Below are 20,987 nucleotides of genomic sequence, written 5' to 3' on the forward strand. Positions count from 1 at the left end.
GTAACCAAATTGGCCCAGTTGCTAGGGAGGGTAGAGTCACATGGGGCAACCAAATTGGGCCGGTTGCTAGGGAGGGTAGAGTCACATGGGGCAACCAAATTGGCCTGGTTGCTAGGGAGGGTAGAGTCACATGGGGTAACCAAATTGGCCCAGTTGCTAGGGAGGGTAGAGTCACATGGGGCAACCACATTGGGCCGGTTGCTAGGGAGGGTAGAGTCACATGGGGCAACCAAATTGGCCTGGTTGCTAGGGAGGGTAGAGTCACATGGGGTAACCAAATTGGCCCAGTTGCTAGGGAGGGTAGAGTCACATGGGGTAACCAAATTGGGCCGGTTGCTAGGGAGGGTAGAGTCACATGGGGTAACCTCCTCGTGGTGGTGATTAGTGGTTCTCTCAATGGGGCGTGTGGTGAGTTGTGTGTGGATCGTGGAGAGTAGCATGAGCCTCCACATGCTGTGAGTCTCCGCTGTGTCATGCACAACGAGTCACATGATAAGATGCGCGGATTGACGGTCTCAGACGCGGAGGCAACTGACACTCATCCTCCGCCACCTGGATTGAGGCGAGTAACCGCGCCACCACGAGGACTGACTGAGTAGTGGGAATTGGGCGTTCCAAAGTGGGAGAAAAAGGGATTAAAAAGCACAAAAACGAAACCGTCTCTAGAGGTTAATTATTATGCGAGCATTTAATATGCACTATCAAGTGTGTAAGGGGTGTAACGGGTAAGGGGACACCCTAAAGAGCTCTAATGCACGTCAAACACTGGCTATATGCAAGTATACTTTACTATTTAAATATTGTTGTTTCTACTTGATTATTTTAATAGAATGAACTCAAATTTAGGTCCACTTCTTAAATAAAGAAGGTTATAACTGATTCTAGTTCTCATATAAGTTCTCACATTCACAGGGAGAACTGAGATCGTGTTAAGAGGCCCACACGTGACCAAAGGGGACACAGATTACCCCAATTGTGACATCACACCAAATAACTATTTGCAACAAAACAACATAAATGAATAATACCACAAAAGAACTAAAACCTCTGAGTTCTTAATAACAATGACCGCAATGCCCCCATGTGTTCACTTTGACCAAGGAAACATAATTCAATAATTCAAGCGCTAGGCATTGTGGGTATTCCACATAGCCTCCGTTTTGGACTCAGTCGTTTGAGTTATTTACACTTAAGTTCGAGGAACATAGATATTTGATATATGAGCCCAAAACTTGATATTTCAAACAATGTTTAAGACAACAACATGATTGTTCCTGTATTGACATCATTGGGGTTTACAGTGTTCGGACGGTTCTATTTGGGCTGATATTGAGTGGATTTTAGATGATGCTTCTCTTCTGGTGTTGGTTACAAAAACATTTGGGTGATGCCATGGTACAGTGTTGGGATCAGCTGGCACTACAATGGTACTGTGGCAGGGCGGAGGGCGGGGCCGGGTCGTGATCATACACACCCGGTCCCTTATCAGCCAAATTAAGCCTCAGAGAGGGATAAAGGCCGATGGCAGACGGTGGTGCGACGAGAGAGAGATAGTTTACGGGCATGTCCGTCATGTGTGTGTTTATGCTTTTGTTTTGAGTCTAATTAAATTATTATTTATATTGACAAGCCGGTTCTCACCTCCTCCTTGCCCTTCGAATCCCCCTTACATTGGTGCTGAAACCCGGGAAGGAGGAGGGATACCCGTCGCGGAGTCCTCGACACTGCCATCCACCAGGGGAGGGAGTCCCCGAGTGGGGACTGGACTCCCCGACCGCCTGGTGCGATGGAGCCGCTGCCAGGGGCGGAGGAGAGCCCTGCCATCCCCCAGAAACGTGGAGGAGTCGGAGCAAGACCGCCGTCCGTGAGGGGAGGAGGGAAGTGTTCCCCGACCACCTGGAACGATGGAGCCATCCCCCAGAAATGCGGAGGGGTCGGAGCAAGACCGCCGTCTGCGAGGGGAGGAGGGAAGTGTTCCCCGACCGCCTGGAACGATGGATCCATCCCCCAGACATGCGTAGGGGTTGGAGCAAGTCTGCCGTCCGCGAGGGGAGTATTCCCTGACCGTCTGGAGCTGTAGGGCCACTGCCAGGGGCGGAGGAGTGTCCCCACGAGTCGCCGATAACGCGGAGGGGTGTTCTGACCACCGGGGGTTGTGAGTCTGACTCCGGTCCGCCCGGGGAGAAGCGGCTGTCGTCCGCCAGAGAGGGTGGAGAAGTGATCGAGGACCATGCTACGGTGTATCGGAGAACCGGCGAATATGTTTTTTTTCTTTTTCTTTCATCTCTCTCCTCTCTCTCTCTCACTTGCGCTCTGCATTGGCCTTTTCCCTCTCGTTTAAATTTTAGTGTTTTTTTGGGGGGGGTACTACACTGTTACAGGAAGTACCCCCCCCCATTTTAATTATTTTTATTTCCCTCCCCTTGTCCCCTCCCTCGTCCAGGTAGATGGGGATGGCCTGCCGGAAGAAGGGGCTTAAAGCACGCCCTCCCCCAGGGAAAGAGAGGGGGGGGGGGTGTACGTCCCCAGCCTGAGAGAACGAGGGAGGAATGTGGCAGGGCGGAGGGCGGGGCCTGGTCCCTTATCAGGCAAATTAAGCCTCCGAGAGGGAGAAAGGCCGATGGCAGACGGTGGTGCGACAAGAGTGAGATAGTTTACGGGCATGTCCGTCATGTGTGTGTTTATGTTTGTGCTTTTGAGTCTAATTAAATTATTATTTATATTGACAAGCCGGTTCTCGCCTCCTCCTTGCCCATCGAAACCCCCTTACAGGTACTTTAATATATACCAATTACATTTGGAGTATTTCAAAGTATATTATAGGATTACCTCGATATCTGTCCATAAACTATGATATTGCAAACATGGTAAAAACATGTGATTACCATGTTTAAAACATGGTTTAAAAATATTCTATATATGCCACATTTTAGGTACGTTTTTGTTTTAGGCAGTTTATTTAATTGGGAAGTCTGTCCACAGTCCATGGCAGAATTACTTCGGGTTTCCCATATGTTGTTTACAACAGCTCTTGACATCATTTATTTTATTTACATTGTACTCCAAAGGTTTTTTAAAGAATGCCATGGTATTACCATGCCATATGCCATTGCCCACAGATGTTGGTCCTGTGTAAACATTTCCCCAAAACAATGGGATTAGCATGGAACCAAAAAACAGTAATACCACTGTAGGGACTTCAGGAGTTCAAGTCACATGCATGATTAGATTTTCTCTGTGTATCTCAACATGCTGGACTTTTCTGAATACATCGTTTTTTAAATTCTATTCACAACGTATTTGTTTAATAATGACGCTGATGTTTCGCTGATAGCTTCCGCTTGGGCTAAGATTTGCATTTACATTTACATTTATTTACTTGGCAGACGCTTTTATCCAAAGTGACTTACAGTGCACTTATTACAGGGACAATCCCCCCGTAGCAACCTGGAGTTAAGTGTCTTACTCAAAGACACAATGGTGGTGACTGTGGGGATCAAACCAGCAACCTTCTGAGTACCAATGTATTATACAGAGCACTTATTACAGGGACAATCCCCCCGGAGCAACCTGGAGTTAAGTGTCTTACTCAAGGACACAATGGTGGTGACTGTGGGGATCAAACCAGCAACCTTCTGAGTACCAATGTATTATACAGAGCACTTATTACAGGGACAATCCCCCCGGAGCAACCTGGAGTTAAGTGTCTTACTCAAGGACACAATGGTGGTGACTGTGGGGATCAAACCAGCAACCTTCTGAGTACCAATGTATTATATAGTGCACTTATTACAGGAACAATCCCCCCGGAGCAACCTGGAGTTAAGTGTCTTACTCAAAGACACAATGGTGGTGACTGTGGGGATCAAACCAGCAACCTTCTGAGTTCCAGTTATGTGCTTTAGCCCACTACACCACCACCACCACTCCAGTTTTTGCTCTGTGAGATTATATTCTGCTCCAGGTTTCCTTTAGAAGAGTGAAGTATGAAGTCATGTAGTCTCGAGCTGGTCTTTCTCCTGGTCTAAATGCATGAATTACTCCCGACTGAAGCACACTGAGGTGAGATAAAACAGAAGTCAGTCTGTGGGAATGTTCACGAGCTCAATTGTCCCTCGTCGTCTTCATCCTGTGGGGTCTGTGGATCTACAGCGCTGTTTCGTCCCAAGGGGCCGAGTCCTTGATTGAGTTGTATTTACAAGAGCAGTTCTGGGGGTTAATCCCGACCCGAGCCCGTAACCCCTCCACTTTGAACGAGACTTGAGTTAATGGATTCCAACCGAGGGCTTATTCCAGAAATCAACACTGGAATCACACACCAGAGCTAGAAATCCTCTAAACTCTCAGATTTGGGATTTTATTTTATATTGGAAGTACCCAGAAAGTCTTAAAGGCATAGTTCACCCAACTCAATCATCATGTACTCGCCTTCATTTCGACTCTTGTTATATCGGTTACCAATTTTAGGGGGAAATTACTTCCACTATTCTTTTCTGCCCAATTCCCAATGCGCTCAAAGTACTCGTGGTGGTGTAGCGACTCAAATCGGGTGGCGAGGATGATTCTCAGTTGCGTCTGAGACCGTCAATCCGTGCATCTCATCACGTGACTTGTTAGTCGCGTTACCATGGAGACCTAGTGCGTGTGGCGGCTTCACGCTATTCTCCGCAGCATCCACGCTCAACTCGCCGCGCACTCATACAGTACTTCCGTTGTGGCATGTGCCAACCGAACAACTACCAGCAACGTCCATCAGTCTTTATAGCGGTCAATCTTAACGCCCGTTTAGTCTTGAATATCAAAAGTCTCAAAGACTTCCTTTTTAGTCACGTTATCAGCTGGAGGTCCGTCTCTGATGCCACTTGATCAGTGGATGCCAAGACAAGCCGTCTTTAATTTCCATGACTGACTGGGTACAAGTTTGTCTGTAATGCAGATTAAATATCAGTTTGTCTTCCCACATTTGACCCAAAAGTAACTATAAGTAAAACTGACCTGAGGCGGGCATAACACACGTTTACAATCACCCACCATGACATTGACATTGTGAGGACTTCAGATAGACTGTTTTTATTAGAGGGTGTCTAGACTGTGTTACAAGCATCAACAATTGTGCCTATAGGGTTGTTCCATGTCAAATCAACCACATTTCAGTAACTTCCCTGGCTGATTTGTTTATTTTGTTCGTACTTTTTCTTATGAAAGATAAACGTAAATGATGACAAAAGCCAAAATATTAAATGGCAGGATATTTACTGACCGTTGTTTTGAAGAGGGTCAAAAGGAAAGTTTTTGACTGTGATTTTGGAGCAAAACTACAGGTCAAGAAATTACCTTATATATACATATATATATATATATATATATATATATATATATATATATATATATATATAAGGTATGTGTGTGTGTGTGTGTATATGTATATGTGTATATATATATATATATATATACTGTTGGATTAAAAACATAGATAAACTGTATAAAAATGTAATTATCTTTACCATAATTAACTGTAATTCTACAGTACAACTCCCTATAATTCCAATATTTTAATTTTAACATTATTCTAACAATGAATATGAGTCATAAACCTCTAAAACACAGGATAATAATTTTTAAAAGAATTGTAAATAAAAGCTTAAGTACAGATAATTACTGAAAATCTAATACTGTAAATCTATGAGCATATAAATGTATATAAGTAAATAGTTCTTAATTTACAAACTTGCGCCCAGATTTAAGTGTCAGAAGTGTTGAAAAAAAAACTGTCAATTTGTTTTTATTATTTAAATACAATAATACTTTTTCTTTCTGTAAATGTAGATTATCTGTACTTTTGCATTGTGTCATTCTTCATTTAAATGAAAATAGTTCCCAAAACTAATTAAAAAATAAACCACTACTACTACACACAAAAACAACACACACATTCTTTTGTTCAGCATATTACAAGAACTCATTAGCAACGGATTTAAATGCTTAAGCATATTTTTCACACATAACACTTTTTTCACTGGTTCATCATTTTTTAAAGCTGACAAATTAATCTCTAAAATGTTTTTGCTCTGGGAACAACAGCTTTTGTTTTCTGCCCCTGAAAAAAAAATACTAATTATTTAATTTAATTAGTATTAATATAATTAATAAATTAGCCTTAATATTAATTAAAACATAACACACACACATACACTTTCATACACACACACATACACTTTCATACACACACACATACACTTTCATACACACACACATCCATACACATTCATACACACACACATACACTTTCATACACACACACATCCATACACGTGTATATATTCAAAATAATAATAAAAGCAAAATTAACCTGCAGTGGAACATTTGAACATTTAAACATTACAAATTACACAAACAAAACCACTTTGGTTGAACAAGATTCAATCATGGACAGTGGTTCAACATGTTTGAAACAAGTTCTCTTAACAAAACAATCAATTTAACCCAATAAAACAGATTATGTAAAACTAACATGAACGAATGGTGTTCGTTTAACTTGAACGAAAGGTGTTTCTTGAACATGAACGAATGGTGTTCGTTTAACTTGAACTATATTTTGTTGTTTTTCCAAAGTTTGAGTGTTTATAACTCCAGACGTTTTTAAGTTATCTTAATATCCTTTTGGACTCTGGTTCAGAACTGACTTTTCTTTTTGTATCCTCATTTTTAAAGTCTTACTTGGTGAAATCCCAGACATATGGGGCTCTCAATGTGACTCCGAAAACCAGAACTGGCCTGGGATCGGTAGGCTTGAACAGACCTGCATTGTGGACGCCTACTACTAAACCATTATGGGTCATGTGAAAATGTTAAAACGTCCTAGAAGGAAGTGTTTGTATGGAAAAGATGTTGGCGGAGAGGATCGTTCTGACAGGAAATAATAGGGCGAGTTTTGGCAAGGGCTGGTGACAGCTGGTTTGAAGAGCCGGTCTACAGCTCCACATACAAACGGGACGATTCTGTGCCAGATGCACCAATATCTGCCCCCTGGTTTGGTCTGAGCACTCATGTATAAGAGTGTGGTGGTGGGGGCGTGGTCGAGCACTGGCTGGTGTATGGAGAGCGAGATTGGGAGATGGGAACATTTCGGATCATCACCTGTCATTGATTGTCTGTAACAGCTGTTTGTCATTGCAGTGAGAGTTGGAGACTGATTTAAGAGCGAGCTTTGGCATGACTTGACTATAAGTGGCAGTGTCTCTCCGGTGTGGCCATCATTGTGTTAAACGAATGCTAGAAAGTTGAGACAAAAGCCAAAACAACCCAGCAAACAAATCTGAGTCACCATGACAAATCTGTCTTCTCCACAGCGTCAGCTGACACCACAGATGAAGACGAGCGCTGCCTCCTGGTGAGCGGGTGTGATCGCGTGAACGGCGAGTGTGTGTGCGAGTCCAAACACTCCTGTATTGGGACATACAGCTATCCGAACAGAGACGCATGTGTACGCGCCGGGGAAACAGGTGAGAGATGCGCTCAAGATCAAGAACATATCCAACAGGGTCTGAAAATAATGGGGGCTCGGGGAAAGAAATGCCACCGGAAATGACCAAAATGGCCAAAATGGGGGCAACATTGTTTTAGATGTTCAAGAAATGCGTTTCTTTCTGATATGTTGGCCTCAGGAGTATAAAATGAACATCCATGTACATATGAAAACTTTCATTCAAAATATCATTAATTAAACGTATTGGTTGCTTGCCAAAGACTTCATGAAAGACTGACAGCTCATGGTAAATGGTCATTGTTTTTAAATTAATCAATGTTTCATTAACCCTTTAAGCTCAGATGAGAAAACAATATAATTGTCAAAATATTAATAACTGATCAAATATTCATGTGTCATATGTTGTTGGAAAGCTCTCAAAGAGTAAAATACAACCAGACCATTTGTTTTACTCACAGATAATAATATAGCGAGTAACAGCTAAATATATGTTTTTGATGATTATGTTAGTGTTGCTTAAATGCCGCATTTTGCTTATAAATTCACAAAAATATACAGAACATAAACTATCACATATCATTGTTTAGAGTCTGTGATTATCTTTCAAACGAGTCTACACACAAGATAATCAGATGTATAGATCATTAGATAATCCACATGAAGCACAATGTTACATATGACCACCAGGAGATGGCGCCAAATACACGACACAGACTCAATGATGACTCAAATGACACAGAATGAAACTCATTCTGTGAAATCTCATGACTAAAATCATGTCTGCATGCTATGCAAACCTTTAGTCATTGTTGTGTTTGCATGTGTAATTAGTTCTTATGTACAATTATTATCTTTTATTTGTTTGGAGATGTTTTTGGACACTATGATCACATTATATTTGTAATGTTGTAACTTTTGATTGCTTTGTCGTATCAACACAATATTTTTCTCAGATACAGTCGACATGATTGAGAACAAAACAAAATCAGTTTTTCAGAGCCACCTTATTTACACACAGAGATACATAACGACCATTTTATTTATTTTTAAATGGTGATTCTCGGACTCTCGTAAATGCATTACCGTAATTTGTTTTATTTTTATAAAATACTACAAATGGTACCATGATGTATAAATACTTAATGATCATAAAAACGGCTTTTGAGATTCACTTATCTTTTGTTTGATGTGGTTTGCGAGCAGCTCTTCTGGGATTTTGACATGTCGCTTTATATGCGATACAATTGTCACATTGTTTGTGTTAAATGTACATTTTAAATTCATCAGACAAGAAATGTGTCCAAGTTTATATTGGAGCAAGTTGCAACTGATATGCTACATGAGTTTTGTGTGTCTCTGGCCTGTTTGACCTTCTGTCTCTCTCTCAGGGTCTCGTCGTCATGATCACAGACACGGGGAGAAGTTTGTCGGTGCTGTTAATCCGGCGTGCGTGTTCTCCGGTTGTAACCTGACGTCTGCCGGCTGTGTTTGTTCATCTCAGAGTTGCGACGATCATTTCACGTACATCAACCGCAGTCAGTGTCAGCGAGCCGCAGGTAATGAACTTTTAAAGTGTATTAACACAGAACTGAACTTTTGAAACAAGCAGAAAGTAATCATGCTCTGAATGTGTCATACGTGTTGCATTGTTGATGTGTCACTGATCTTGAATCACCTAAAGCACATTTAAAAATATATAGTTCAAGCTCTAAAATCTGATTGGATGAGCCATATTCATCTAACCCTGAGCCTAACCTTTACCTGAGGCACAGCCTCTTGTAGCTCATTGCTTTAGTAAACAAACTCAATGCTGCTGGTAGAAGAAACCGCCTCTCACCCAGACATATTAATGTTCATTATTCAAAGTTTTAAAGGGATAGTTCACACAAAAATGTAAATCTCACCGCTGTATGTCTTTCTTTCTTTCTCTGAACACAAAGGGAGAAATAGTGAATAAATGTTGTGCTCAGTGATGATGTCATACAATGGCAGTTTATGGTGACCACCTCTTCAAACTTCAAAAGAACACAAAAGTATCATTCAGAAGTCTAATTAATTATTCATGAGACTCATGATTGTTATGGTAAGATTTGATGAGAAACTGAAATCTAATGTATTATTTAGTGTTCACTGACCGTTGATCTCCTGTGTGTGTTCATGATAGGACACGAGAGCAACAGTTCACGCACCCCTCACGACATTGGGGGCGTTCAAGAGAAAACTCGTTGTGTTTATCTAAAAACAGTGATAGTGACAACAGAACACAACTGCACACAAAACAGAGAACATGACTAAACATGACTGAAGAGTTTGTAGAGGAAGAATTGATGCATTTCTATGCCCAGCCTTATTTTTTTTTTTTTTGGAGAGTTTTTGGACCGGTGCCAGTTCACAGCGGACGGAGTTACCCGTGTGATGCCGAAAATAGAAAACAAGTGATCGATAGAATGTCCCGTCACTCATCACGGCTGGTTAGGACAAAAATGCACAGAAAATACACCTTTTATCACGTGTCGTTTGCCGTCAGGTTAGGACACATGTGACTGTGGCGTCCTGTAGCTCCTCTTTGTTTCTGTTCGATATCCAAATACTCCGATCACAAAAATAAGGCTGGGCACAGAAATGCATCAATTCTTCCTCAACAATCTCTTCAGACATGTTTAATAAGTTCTGTTCTCTGTTTTGTGTGCAGTTGTGTTGTGTTGTCACTATCACTGTTTTTAGATAAACAAAACAAGTTTTCGCTTGAACGCCCCTATGTCGTGAGGGGTCTGCGTGAACTGTTGCCTTCGTGTCCTATCATGAACACACACTAAACAACATTTACACTAAACAACACATTAGATTTCAGTTTCTCAAATCTTATCGTATACTTTCATAACAATCATGAGTCTCATGAATAATTAATTAGACTTCTGAATGATACTTTTGAGTTCTTTTGAAGCTTGAAGAGGTGTCACCATAAACTGCCATTGTGACATCACTGAGCACAACATTTATTCACAATTTCTCCCTTTGTGTCGTATAGGGTTACAACAACACAGCGGTGAGTAAACAATGACTGATTTACATTTTACATTTCATACAAGTTTGTGTAGTATTTTCTTTAGGGTTAAATGTTTTAAAACAAATCTCTGATCAGCAGCTTCACCGAGATGTTTTAATGTGTTTAAGGTCTTCCTCTTTATAATTTTCGAGTGTACACTGTGTGTCAGACAACAGATGTGAAACGTTTTTCATTAGATAACATTTTCATTTCACAGCGTTCTGCAGACACCAAACAACAACCTCACGATCCCCGAACGTCTGAGTTTATTGGCTTTTACGCGGCCTCCTGTTTACATCATGAGCTTCCATATAGTGTTATGCTCTCAACACCTAATTAATTGCATGCTTTTAGATATTCTCTGGGGTTATTGTGATTGTAGTAAAAGTGATGTTTGTTGACATTGACCTGTTATACAGTCGAGGGTATTTATACTGGCGGTGGGACTGTCAATGCCTCGGGTGATCTGTTTATCTTAATTATGAGCGACCAGAATCGGTGCACAGATAGAATTGAGTCTTTTGGGATATTATTTTTAGTGTTGTTTAGAAAAATAGCTCTGTTGTTTAATGCCGCGTCATGTTTAATATCAGCGTACGCTCTCTATGGAGGAGTCGCTTCATATAATAACTGTCGAACACAAGACAAATGCACAAATCTTTCCACCAATACAGTAAACAATATTTCTGGCGTGCCGTCAAGCCCCGCTTCAGTATCCAAACACTGAACGCAAGTGATGTGGATTACTCAAGCGCACATCTGTTGATCATTAGCTTGTTTTGCGCGACCGTCCGAGAGAGATGTTGCTGTCTGTTTGTTATCAATGCTTCAGTGTGGAGCTTGTATGAATGATTAGTCTCTGAAAACCAGGTTTCCCCCACATGTGATCGGGTATCAGTGATTTAGCAGCGTCCCTTGAGAGCACACGCGGAGATGTTTGGAATCACAGACTCATTACATACGTCTGTGCTGGTGTGCTAACCCCAACCCTAAACTAAACCTAACCCTGAGTGCCCCAAACCCATCTAAAACCAGCCAGCAGACCATCTTAGCCAGGCTCTGTGACCAGCTTAGACTGGATTTGGTCTCCTTTGAGTGGAACATCATGCTTTGGTTGATGTGATGGATGTCAGTAAACCCTGTAGATTTGGAAGTCACGTAAGGAGGAAACAAACGTGTCCATGCGCCAAGTACAAACAGCCCTGACGTCACACTTCCAGAATACAGCGAGTGAGATATAAAAGCTCACGTGTTCGGTGTCACTCTGAGGTTCTGCTCCGGTTAATCGGTGGTGAGATTTGGCCTCTGTCATTTAAGCTGGCAGTGCCACTAGCGCTAACACGGCGCCAGTCCACAGCGCTCCTCAGCAGTTGCAGATCCAGTCTCTTCATGTTTTTAAGTATTTGTTTAGCAGGTGTAGATGTTAAAGGAATGTTCGGGGTTCAACACAAGTTAAGCTCAATCGACAGCATTTGTGGAATAATGTTGATTACCGTTAAAATTAATTTCGACTCGTTCCTTCTTTTTTTTTAATAAAAGCACAAATGTGTGTTCCAGTGAGACACTTATGATGGAAGTCAATGGGGGCAATTTTTGGAGGGTTTAAAGACTGTGCCATGGATCAGGTCGTAGAGCGGGTCGGCCACTAATCGCAGGGTTGACGGTTTGATTCCCAAACCACACGACTCCACATGCCGAAGTGTCTTTGGGCGAGACACTGAACCCCAAGTGGCTAGCACCTTGCATGGCAGCTCTGTCGTCATTGGTGTGTGTGTGTGTGTGTGGGTGGGTATATGTGGGCGTGTGTGTGTGTGTGTGTGTGTGTGTGTGTGTGTGTGTGTGTGTGTGTGTGTGTGTGTGTGTGTGTGTGTGTGGGTGGGTGTGTGGGTGGGTGGGTATATGTGGACGTGTGTGTGTGTGTGTGTGTGTGTGTGTGGGTGGGTATATGTGGGCGTGTGTGTGTGTGTGTGTGTGTGTGTGTTTGTGTCTGTGTTTGTGTGTGTGTGTGTGTGTGTGTGTGTGTGTGTGTGGGTGGGTGGGTGTATGTGTGGGTTTATATGTCTGTGTGTGTGTGTGTGTGTTAGTGTGTGTGGGTGGGTGGGTGTATGTGGGTGTGGGTTTATATGTCTGGGTTGATGTGTGTGTGTGTGTGGTGTGTGTATGTGGGTGTGGGTTTATATGTCTGTGTGTGTGTGTGTGGGTCTGGGTTGATGTGTGTGTGTGTGTGTGTGTGTGTGTGTGTGTGTGTGTGTGTGTGTGTGTGTGTGTGTGTGTGAATGGTTACAGTGTAAAGTGCTTTGAATACCGCTAAGTTTAAAAAAGGCGCTATACATAAGTGCAGACCATTTACCATTTTTTCTTGTTTATTTGGTGTTACTAGTTACAAATCAAAATGGAAAATGCACACAGCAGTCACACGAGGTCTCAAGAGGTTAAAGTGTGTAGCACTTTCTCGTATCCTAACTTAATATCCAAGACTCCAGTTGAGGGGGGGATGTGGGGGATGCCATCCCCCTTGTTGAAAGAAATAGCAAATTGTGTCATGTATTACTTGGAATTAACCATGACTAAGTACTGACGATTATCCGAGCCGCATAGATTTAGGTTTAGACATGTTTTGGGTTGCCTGATATCAAGAGTTGCAATACCCCATGAGCACGCCAGCTCTCCACTGCGAAAACATGCCGGTGTGTTCTGTTGAAGTTAAGCGATGGGAAATCCTTCCCAGTGTTCACGTGAAACTTACGCCATTGAAGATGATCAAGTTTTCATCAGTTTCGCGAACCATCTCCACCATTTTCACCCCAATGTGTAACGCCCAATTCCCAATGTGCTCCAAGTCCTCATGGTGGCGTAGTGACTCGCCTCAATCCGGGTGGTGGAGGACGAATCTCAGTTGCCTTCGTGTCTGAGACCGTCAATCCGCGCATCTTATCACATGACTTGTTGTGCGCGTTACCGTGGGGACGTAGCACGTGTAGAGGCTTCACGCTATTCTCACGCATGCACAACTCAGCACACGCCCCACCGAGAGCGAGAACCACATTATAGCAACCACGAGGAGGTTACCCCATGTGACTCTACCCTCCCTAGCAACCGGGCCAATTTGGTTGCTAAGGAGACCTGACTGGAGTCACTCAGCACACCCTGATTCAAACTCACGACTCCAGGACTAGTGTTTTAGGACATTTTCAGAGACTTAAAAACATTCTAATACGCTTAAACTTATAACGTTTTCAGGTTTTCGTCCTTAAAACACTTTTGTGTGTAGAACTACTTTCTTACACCGCTGTTTAAGCATCATGCATGGAAACCGTTACTAGTACAGTTATTGGAGTAGAAATGATGGTGTGTGACTGCGCGAGCGAGATAACGTTGTATGTGATCGTACACACACAAAATGTGTCCTAAAATACATCTGAGGAACAGGTTCATATTATGACCACGTATGGCTTTTGCACCATGAATAAACTTGACAAATTACACCATAATCTACCGCTTCTAATGTGGATGTATTCAGGCAATGGTGCAGAAATGACACGCTTCAGCTTGAAGAGAAAACATCACTGGAGTGAATCATTCTGACACTCAACATCATAACGCAGAAGGTTTTCCTACAGTTTCAGCTGTTCTTAAAGTTTGCCAGACATCTCGTACTACGTGAGAAGCTCATTGTTTCTCTTTACGTGAATTATGCTGAAAATCAATGTTAAATCACAGGGCTTACCCCCCCACCCAACACACAGGGGCTGCTGCACTGAGACGCCTTTGTTCTGCTCTGACCAGCGTCCAAAGTCAGTCTCTGAACAGAGCACACATTGTGCAGTTTTTCCATGAGTAAACGCTGCCTGTCAACACAGCCTCCTCTGCCCGCGGGCGGCGTGCTCCGGAGGAAGACTGCCCCCCTTGTGCCCTCCGTGAAGAGGAAAGCACGTTTACAAAGAGCCGCTTCACTTTCATGAAAGAGCGTCTGAGATGCCAGATATATGCATTGTTTACAAAGGGCCTTTCTGCGGCTTATAAAACCAATTTCCGCAGACCTCGAGGGTTTACGAGCGCGTGTGCTGCCCAGACGCAACATTAGTGTTGCTAGGCGTTATGTACTATTACAGCGCTCTGCCGTGACACATTTAAACCGTTTAAGGTCTGAATTTATCAAGCACCTCAAATGAAGGCCGTATGCTTTTTGTTTGCCCAATACGAGAGAATAGACGCCATACTGGCATTACCTACGAATAACTAATTACCCATGGCGGAGACCCAAACTTGCGTCTAGACATTTGAATGACAATACGCAAAGCTACGATTGGTTTGACCTCTGGTGCTCATTATTTAATGGATTTGCATACATTTAAACAAAGGATGTTTGTTTAGAAAATAGACATTTCTGATTAATACTACCACAAATCTCTCAAGTGAATTGCTCAGAGGTTGCTCTGTCATTGTTCAGGAGACTTGGGGGACTTTCTCAAATGTTTATCCTAAAAATTCTTGGGAGAAATTAAAATAAACAAACGGAAACAATTGTTGACATACGTATAGCTTTATTACACAGCTTTATTAATATGAGAGAGTTTGTTTGTGAGTTAAAGATGGATTGAAGAGAACCGAAAGGTGAGATAGGGCAGTCTTCACCCCATTAAACACGTTAACAAAATACGTTTATTGTTTCTTTTTGTGTTGGCTTGTTTTGCAATATAAATATCTAAAACTCCTTTAAAACAACGAACATTTACTTTAGCAGCTATACTGCAGAAGAAACAACAACAATCCTGGAGTCGTGAGTTTGAATCCAGGACGTGCTGAGTGACTCCAGCCAGGTCTCCTTAGCAACCAAATTGGCCCGGTTGCTAGGGAGGGTCTGGGTTTCTCAGTGAGTATTGATGCTGACTATCACACCTGGAGTCGTGAGTTTGAATCCAGGGCGTGCTGAGTGACTCCAGTCGGGTCTCCTTAGCAACCAAATTGGCCCGGTTGCTAGGGAGGGTAGAGTCACATGGGGTAACCAAATTGGCCCGGTTGCTAGGGAGGGTAGAGTCACATGGGGTAACCAAATTGGCCCGGTTTCTATGGAGAGTAGAGTCACATGGGGTAACCAAATTGGCCCGGTTGCTAGGGAGGGTAGAGTCACATGCGGTAACAAAATTGGCCCGGTTGCTAGGGTGGGTAGAGTCACATGGGGTAACGAAATTGGCCCGGTTGCTAGGGAGGGTAGAGTCACATGGGGTAACTAAATTGGCCCGGATGCTTGGGAGGGTAGAGTCACATGGGGTAACCAAATTGGCCCGGTTGCTAGGGAGGGTAGAGTCACATGGGGTAACCAAATTGGCCCGGTTGCTAGGGAGGGTAGAGTCACATGGGGTAACCTCCTCGTGGTCGCTATAATGTGGTTCTCGCTCTCGGTGGGGCGTGTGGTGAGTTGTGCGTGCGTGAGAATAGCGTGAAGCCTCCACATATGCTACATCTCCACGGTAACATGCTCAAGTCATGTGATAAGATGCATGGATTGACGGTCTCAGACGCAACTGATATTCATCCTCCACCACCCAGATTGAGGCGAGTCACTATACCACCACGAGGACTTGGAGTGCATTGGGAATTGGACGTTCCCAAATTGGGGAGAACAGCAAATGGATGATTTTGTCTTTGTTTATTGTTAGTCAGCACATTTAATACACACTTAAGTTGGAGCGCAAACTGAATAATCGGTTAAGAGCTAATGATTAATCGTTGCAATAATCGCTATCAAAATAATCGTTAATTGCAAGCCCTACTGTCTACGTGAAACAACTGAAATATTAAAGACATCTTTGTGATTTATATTTCCAGTGTATAGTTTAAAGGCATAAAAAACAAAGTGCTGTGGTGCTAAATGATACTAGATGATATTACCATGGTAACGATTGAGGTACTTCAACACCATTGTATTATTATCTTTTAAAAAGTCATGATGTTTCTATTCTAATATGTCAAAAAGAAAAGAAAAAAGAACATGTTATTTTGATCTATACCACATGACAATGATTGTGATTTATATAGCATGTTATTAACCCCATGTGACTCTACCCTCTCTAGCAACCGGGCCAATTTGGTTACCCTATGTGACTCTCCCCTACCTAGCAACCGGGCCAATTTGGTTACCCCATGTGACTCTACCCTCCCTAGCAACCGGGCCAATTTGGTTACCCCATGTGACTCTACCCTCCCTAGCAACCGGGACAATTATGTTACCCCATGTGACACTACCCTCCCTAGCAACCGGGACAATTATGTTACCCCATGTGACTCTACCCTCCCTAGCAACCGGGCCAATTTGCTTACCCCATGTGACATGCTGTAATCATCATCGTAGCGCACGAGAACCTAACCCATTAAAATAATCAGAGTTGGTAAATTTCTCTTTATTTGGGTCACTACTTTACGATTGCCATTCAAATATCGTTTAGGTGTGTAAATGAATTCATTCAGGTGAAGTACAGAAACTATTTCAGACAGCGTTTCTGCCGTTACCGTGAGCGTCATTTTCCTCAACGACAATATTCAGAGAGGAAGTTGATCAATGTGCGCTTTGTGTGGAATGGAGCTAAAGTAAATCGTACAGTACAGATCCTGTAGTCTACTGCAGTATTTATTCAGTGGCTCCTGCGGCTCAATCGCACCAGTCACACGTCCTACACAAATATGATTTTCCCCAGTGCGCAACACAAGCTCACACAAACTCTTCTGTGCACCAGCTGTACCTCTTTTTAGGCGCTAGGTAATTTACTGTCAGTTCCTTGTGACCCAGAAAACTGACCCGGTGTGTGTCGGCCGTGAGCACACCAGTGCACTGGGTCTCTTCCAGTTATTTCTGATTATCCAGATTATCCAGGTTTCAAACTGGTGTTTGAGAGGTGTGATTGGTTCTTCTTACTGCTGTGTGAGTGTCGGTACATGTACAGCGTCAGCCGGTGTCCGGTTACTGGGTCGGGTGGAACTGAAGCCTGGAAAGTCCATCAGCAAAGCCACTGAATTCTGGAAGATGTTGCTGTTTTGTTTCTTTCTCGTCACCGCAGTCGATGTGAGGATTCTGAACTATGCAGCTGGGTGTGTTTGTAAACAGTTCATTTTATAATCATTAATTAGCCTTGTGGTGTCTGCTCTGTGCTGTTGTGTTGGATGTTTTGAGCACTCCCCAATGTGTAACGCCCAATTCCCAAAGCGCTCCCAAGTCCTCGTGGTGGCGCAGTGACTCAATCCGGGTGGTGGAGGACGCACCTCAGTTGTCTGAGACCGTCAATCCGTGCATCTTATCACGTGACTCCTTGAGCGCATTACCGTGGAGACGTAGTGCGTGTGGAGGCTTCACTCTATTCTCCGCGGCATCCACGCACAACTCCCCATACGCCCCACATTATAGCGACCACGAGGAGGTTACCCCATGTGACTCTAGCCTCCCTAGCAACCGGGCCAATTTGGTTGCTAAGGAGACCTGACTGGAGTCACTCGCCACACGCCCCACCGAGAGCGAGAACCACATTATAGCGACCACGAGGAGGTTACCCCATGTGACTCTACCCTCCCTAGCAACCGGGCCAATTTGGTTGCTAAGGTGACCTGGCTGGAGTCACTCAGCACACCCTGGATTCAAACTCACGACTCCAGCGGTGATAGTCAGCGTCAATACTCGCTGAGATACACAGACCCCAAACACGCAACATTAAGATTTTCACAGAAACATGACTTCCATTTAGGGTTGTTTCTTACCGTCATATGTGACCACTGCACGATGTCTAACATTCTCTGTTTTTGTGTGTGTTTGTCTCAGAGGAACAGAAATGTGCAGGAGTCTGGTGCCCGCCTGTGCCCGCCCCAGAGTGCCCGTCTGATTCAGTACCAACCCGCAGCTACACACCTCCTGCAGACTGCTGCCCGACATTATCCCCTCAGTGCACTTGTGCCCAGTGCCCACCCCCGCCAGACTGTAGCAGCAGGCACAGAGCTGTGTTGGTGAGAGAGGGCACTGGAGCGCCAGGAGACTGTTGCCACAACTACACCTGCCAGAGAGGTAAAGACACCTAGAGAGCACAACAGTGGCTGCCCACTTTTTCAGCTATCTTTGTTCTGGAAGTATTTTTATGAGATCAGCGAAAGACAGGAAGTGATGAGGTGTGAGAAATGGGCGGAGTCAGTGAAAAAGGGCTTCTGTGTTTATTCTGCGCTAGCGGCAAATATTCTGTTTACCAACGGTCTTAATTCCCGCTGTGGCCTCTCGGCCTGCCGGTCAATGTGTGCTGCCGCCTGGAAATAATGGATTTACAGAGAGACACGACGAGTGCAAGAAAACTGCTTATGCGCCAGTGTGAAGATACAACAGAGCATGATGGGAAGGGTCAACAGGTCACTCATGGGAATGTGTGTGTGTGTGTGGTGTGTGTCTTGAGCCTTGTTAGGTAGCTGCCTATGCTGACGGTACACACTAGGGATCAAGTGTGTTCCTGTAACTCGGCTAATATAGCAAAGCACTTGCAATGCCCGAGTTATAGGTTCAATTCCCAGGGTATGGTCAAACTTTGATCCGTATGGTTCAATCTGTAGTTCTTTAAAATGCTTCATGATCGATGTTATGATGGCAAAATGCCTTATGAGCACATATTCGTGTGGGTTATTGGTGCCCATTGTTTTTTTGTTTTTTTTATAAAAAAAATAGTTTTTTGTATTTGTAAGCATGTCATTCTGGTTCTGTTCACTCGACCTCGCTTTGAAAAGTCTCATTTTACTCCACTAGATGGCAGCAAACACTAGAAAAATAATCGTTACACTGTCACATTCCATCACAATACACAGATGTGAACTGTAGGGGGCTCTAACACATTATACCCCTCACAGATGTGAACTGTAAGGGAGCTCCAACACATTTTACCCCTCACAGATGTGAACTGTAGGGAGCTCTAACACATTATACCCCTCACAGATGTGAACTGTCGGAGCTCTAACACATTTTACCCCTCACAGATGTGAACTGTAGGGGCGCTCTAACACATTTTACCCCTCACAGATGTGAACTGTAGGGGCGCTCTAACACATTATACCCCTCACAGATGTGAACTGTAGGGGCGCTCTAACACATTTTACCCCTCACAGATGTGAACTGTTGGGGGCTCTAACACATTTTACCCCTCACAGATGTGAACTGTAGGGGGCTCTAACACATTATACCCCTCACAGATGTGAACTGTAGGGGGCTCTAACGCATTATACCCTTCACAGATGTGAACTGTAGGGGCGCTCTAACACATTATACCCCTCACAGATGTGAACTGTAGGGGAGCTCTAACACATTATACCCCTCACAGATGTGAACTGTAGGGGAGCTCTAACACATTATACCCCTCACAGATGTGAACTGTAGGGGGCTCTAACACATTATGACCCCTCACAGATGTGAACTGTAGGGGGCTCTAACACATTATACCCCTCACAGATGTGAACTGTAGGGGGCTCTAACACATTATACCCCTCACAGATGTGAACTGTAGGGGCACTCTAACACATTATACCCCTCACAGATGTGAACTGTAGGGGGCTCTAACACATTTGACCCCTCACAGATGTGAACTTTAGGGGGCGCTCTAACACATTATACCCCTCACAGATGTGAACTGTAGGGGGCACTCTAACACATTATACCCCTCACAGATGTGAACTGTAGGGGGCGCTCTAACACATTATACCCCTCACAGATGTGAACTGTAGGGGGCGCTCTAATTCATTATACCCTTCACAGATGTGAACTGTAGGGGGCGCTCTAACACATTATACCCCTCACAGATGTGAACTGTAGGGGGCGCTCTAACACATTATACCCCTCACAGATGTGAACTGTAGGGGGCGCTCTAACACATTTTACTCCTCACAGATGTGCTCGTCCATAGACATTCAGTCTAATGTTCAGTTCAAGCAACACCCTCATTATTTCATTGAATATCTCGTCCTCTGAGTGGACTACAAGCTCAATCTAGGGGTCATTAGAAAGATGAGATCCTCCCCTTTGTGGTGATATGTCATAAATAGTCAAAGACGTATGTTTTTCTTCTGATTTGTTTAGAATGCACTTCCTGCTGGATGACATATTTTGTTCTGGACATCTAAGATATAACATTGGATTATTCACCCAAGCGAGCTCACAGACAAGTAAACAATGGCTCATTTTTTACAGAACTTTCTAATGTAAAAGCAGATATTATGTCTTTTGCTACTTCGGGCTTACATCAGCAGTTATCGGAGCATAAAAGAGTATTTGACGACTTACATAAATCATATTTATCCATGTAATTCTTTTAAAAATCTTTCAAACTGTAGTATTAAGGCAACATAATTAACTATACAGTCACATTCATGAGAGTGAGAGCTTTCATTTGATATATGACTTGGATGCTAAATGAAGTACTTTTATTGTTATATAAATATTTCTAC

At 43.4% G+C, this 20,987-nt stretch overlaps 1 protein-coding gene and 1 long non-coding RNA gene across 3 annotated transcripts in view; one reads left to right on the forward strand and one right to left on the reverse strand.

The window, feature by feature from the left end:
• LOC127656941 (uncharacterized) overlaps positions 1-20,987 on the reverse strand; it is a 452,192-nt gene that overhangs the window by 129,752 nt on the left and 301,453 nt on the right. The gene's annotated exons all lie outside the window — the stretch shown is intronic.
• LOC127656916 (cysteine-rich motor neuron 1 protein-like) overlaps positions 1-20,987 on the forward strand; it is a 47,175-nt gene that overhangs the window by 4,188 nt on the left and 22,000 nt on the right. Inside the window, exons 2-4 of one of the 2 annotated variants that reach the window (XM_052145458.1) lie at positions 7,350-7,502; positions 8,875-9,042; positions 18,340-18,579. In XM_052145458.1, the coding sequence (XP_052001418.1) occupies positions 7,350-7,502; positions 8,875-9,042; positions 18,340-18,579 (561 nt within the window). The remainder of the gene's footprint in view (positions 1-7,349; positions 7,503-8,874; positions 9,043-18,339; positions 18,580-20,987) is intronic. The other variant, XM_052145459.1, reaches the window with a different exon arrangement.

The sequence above is a fragment of the Xyrauchen texanus genome, chromosome 16 (genome assembly GCF_025860055.1).
Source record: "Xyrauchen texanus isolate HMW12.3.18 chromosome 16, RBS_HiC_50CHRs, whole genome shotgun sequence".
NCBI classification, from domain to species: Eukaryota; Metazoa; Chordata; class Actinopteri; order Cypriniformes; family Catostomidae; genus Xyrauchen; species Xyrauchen texanus.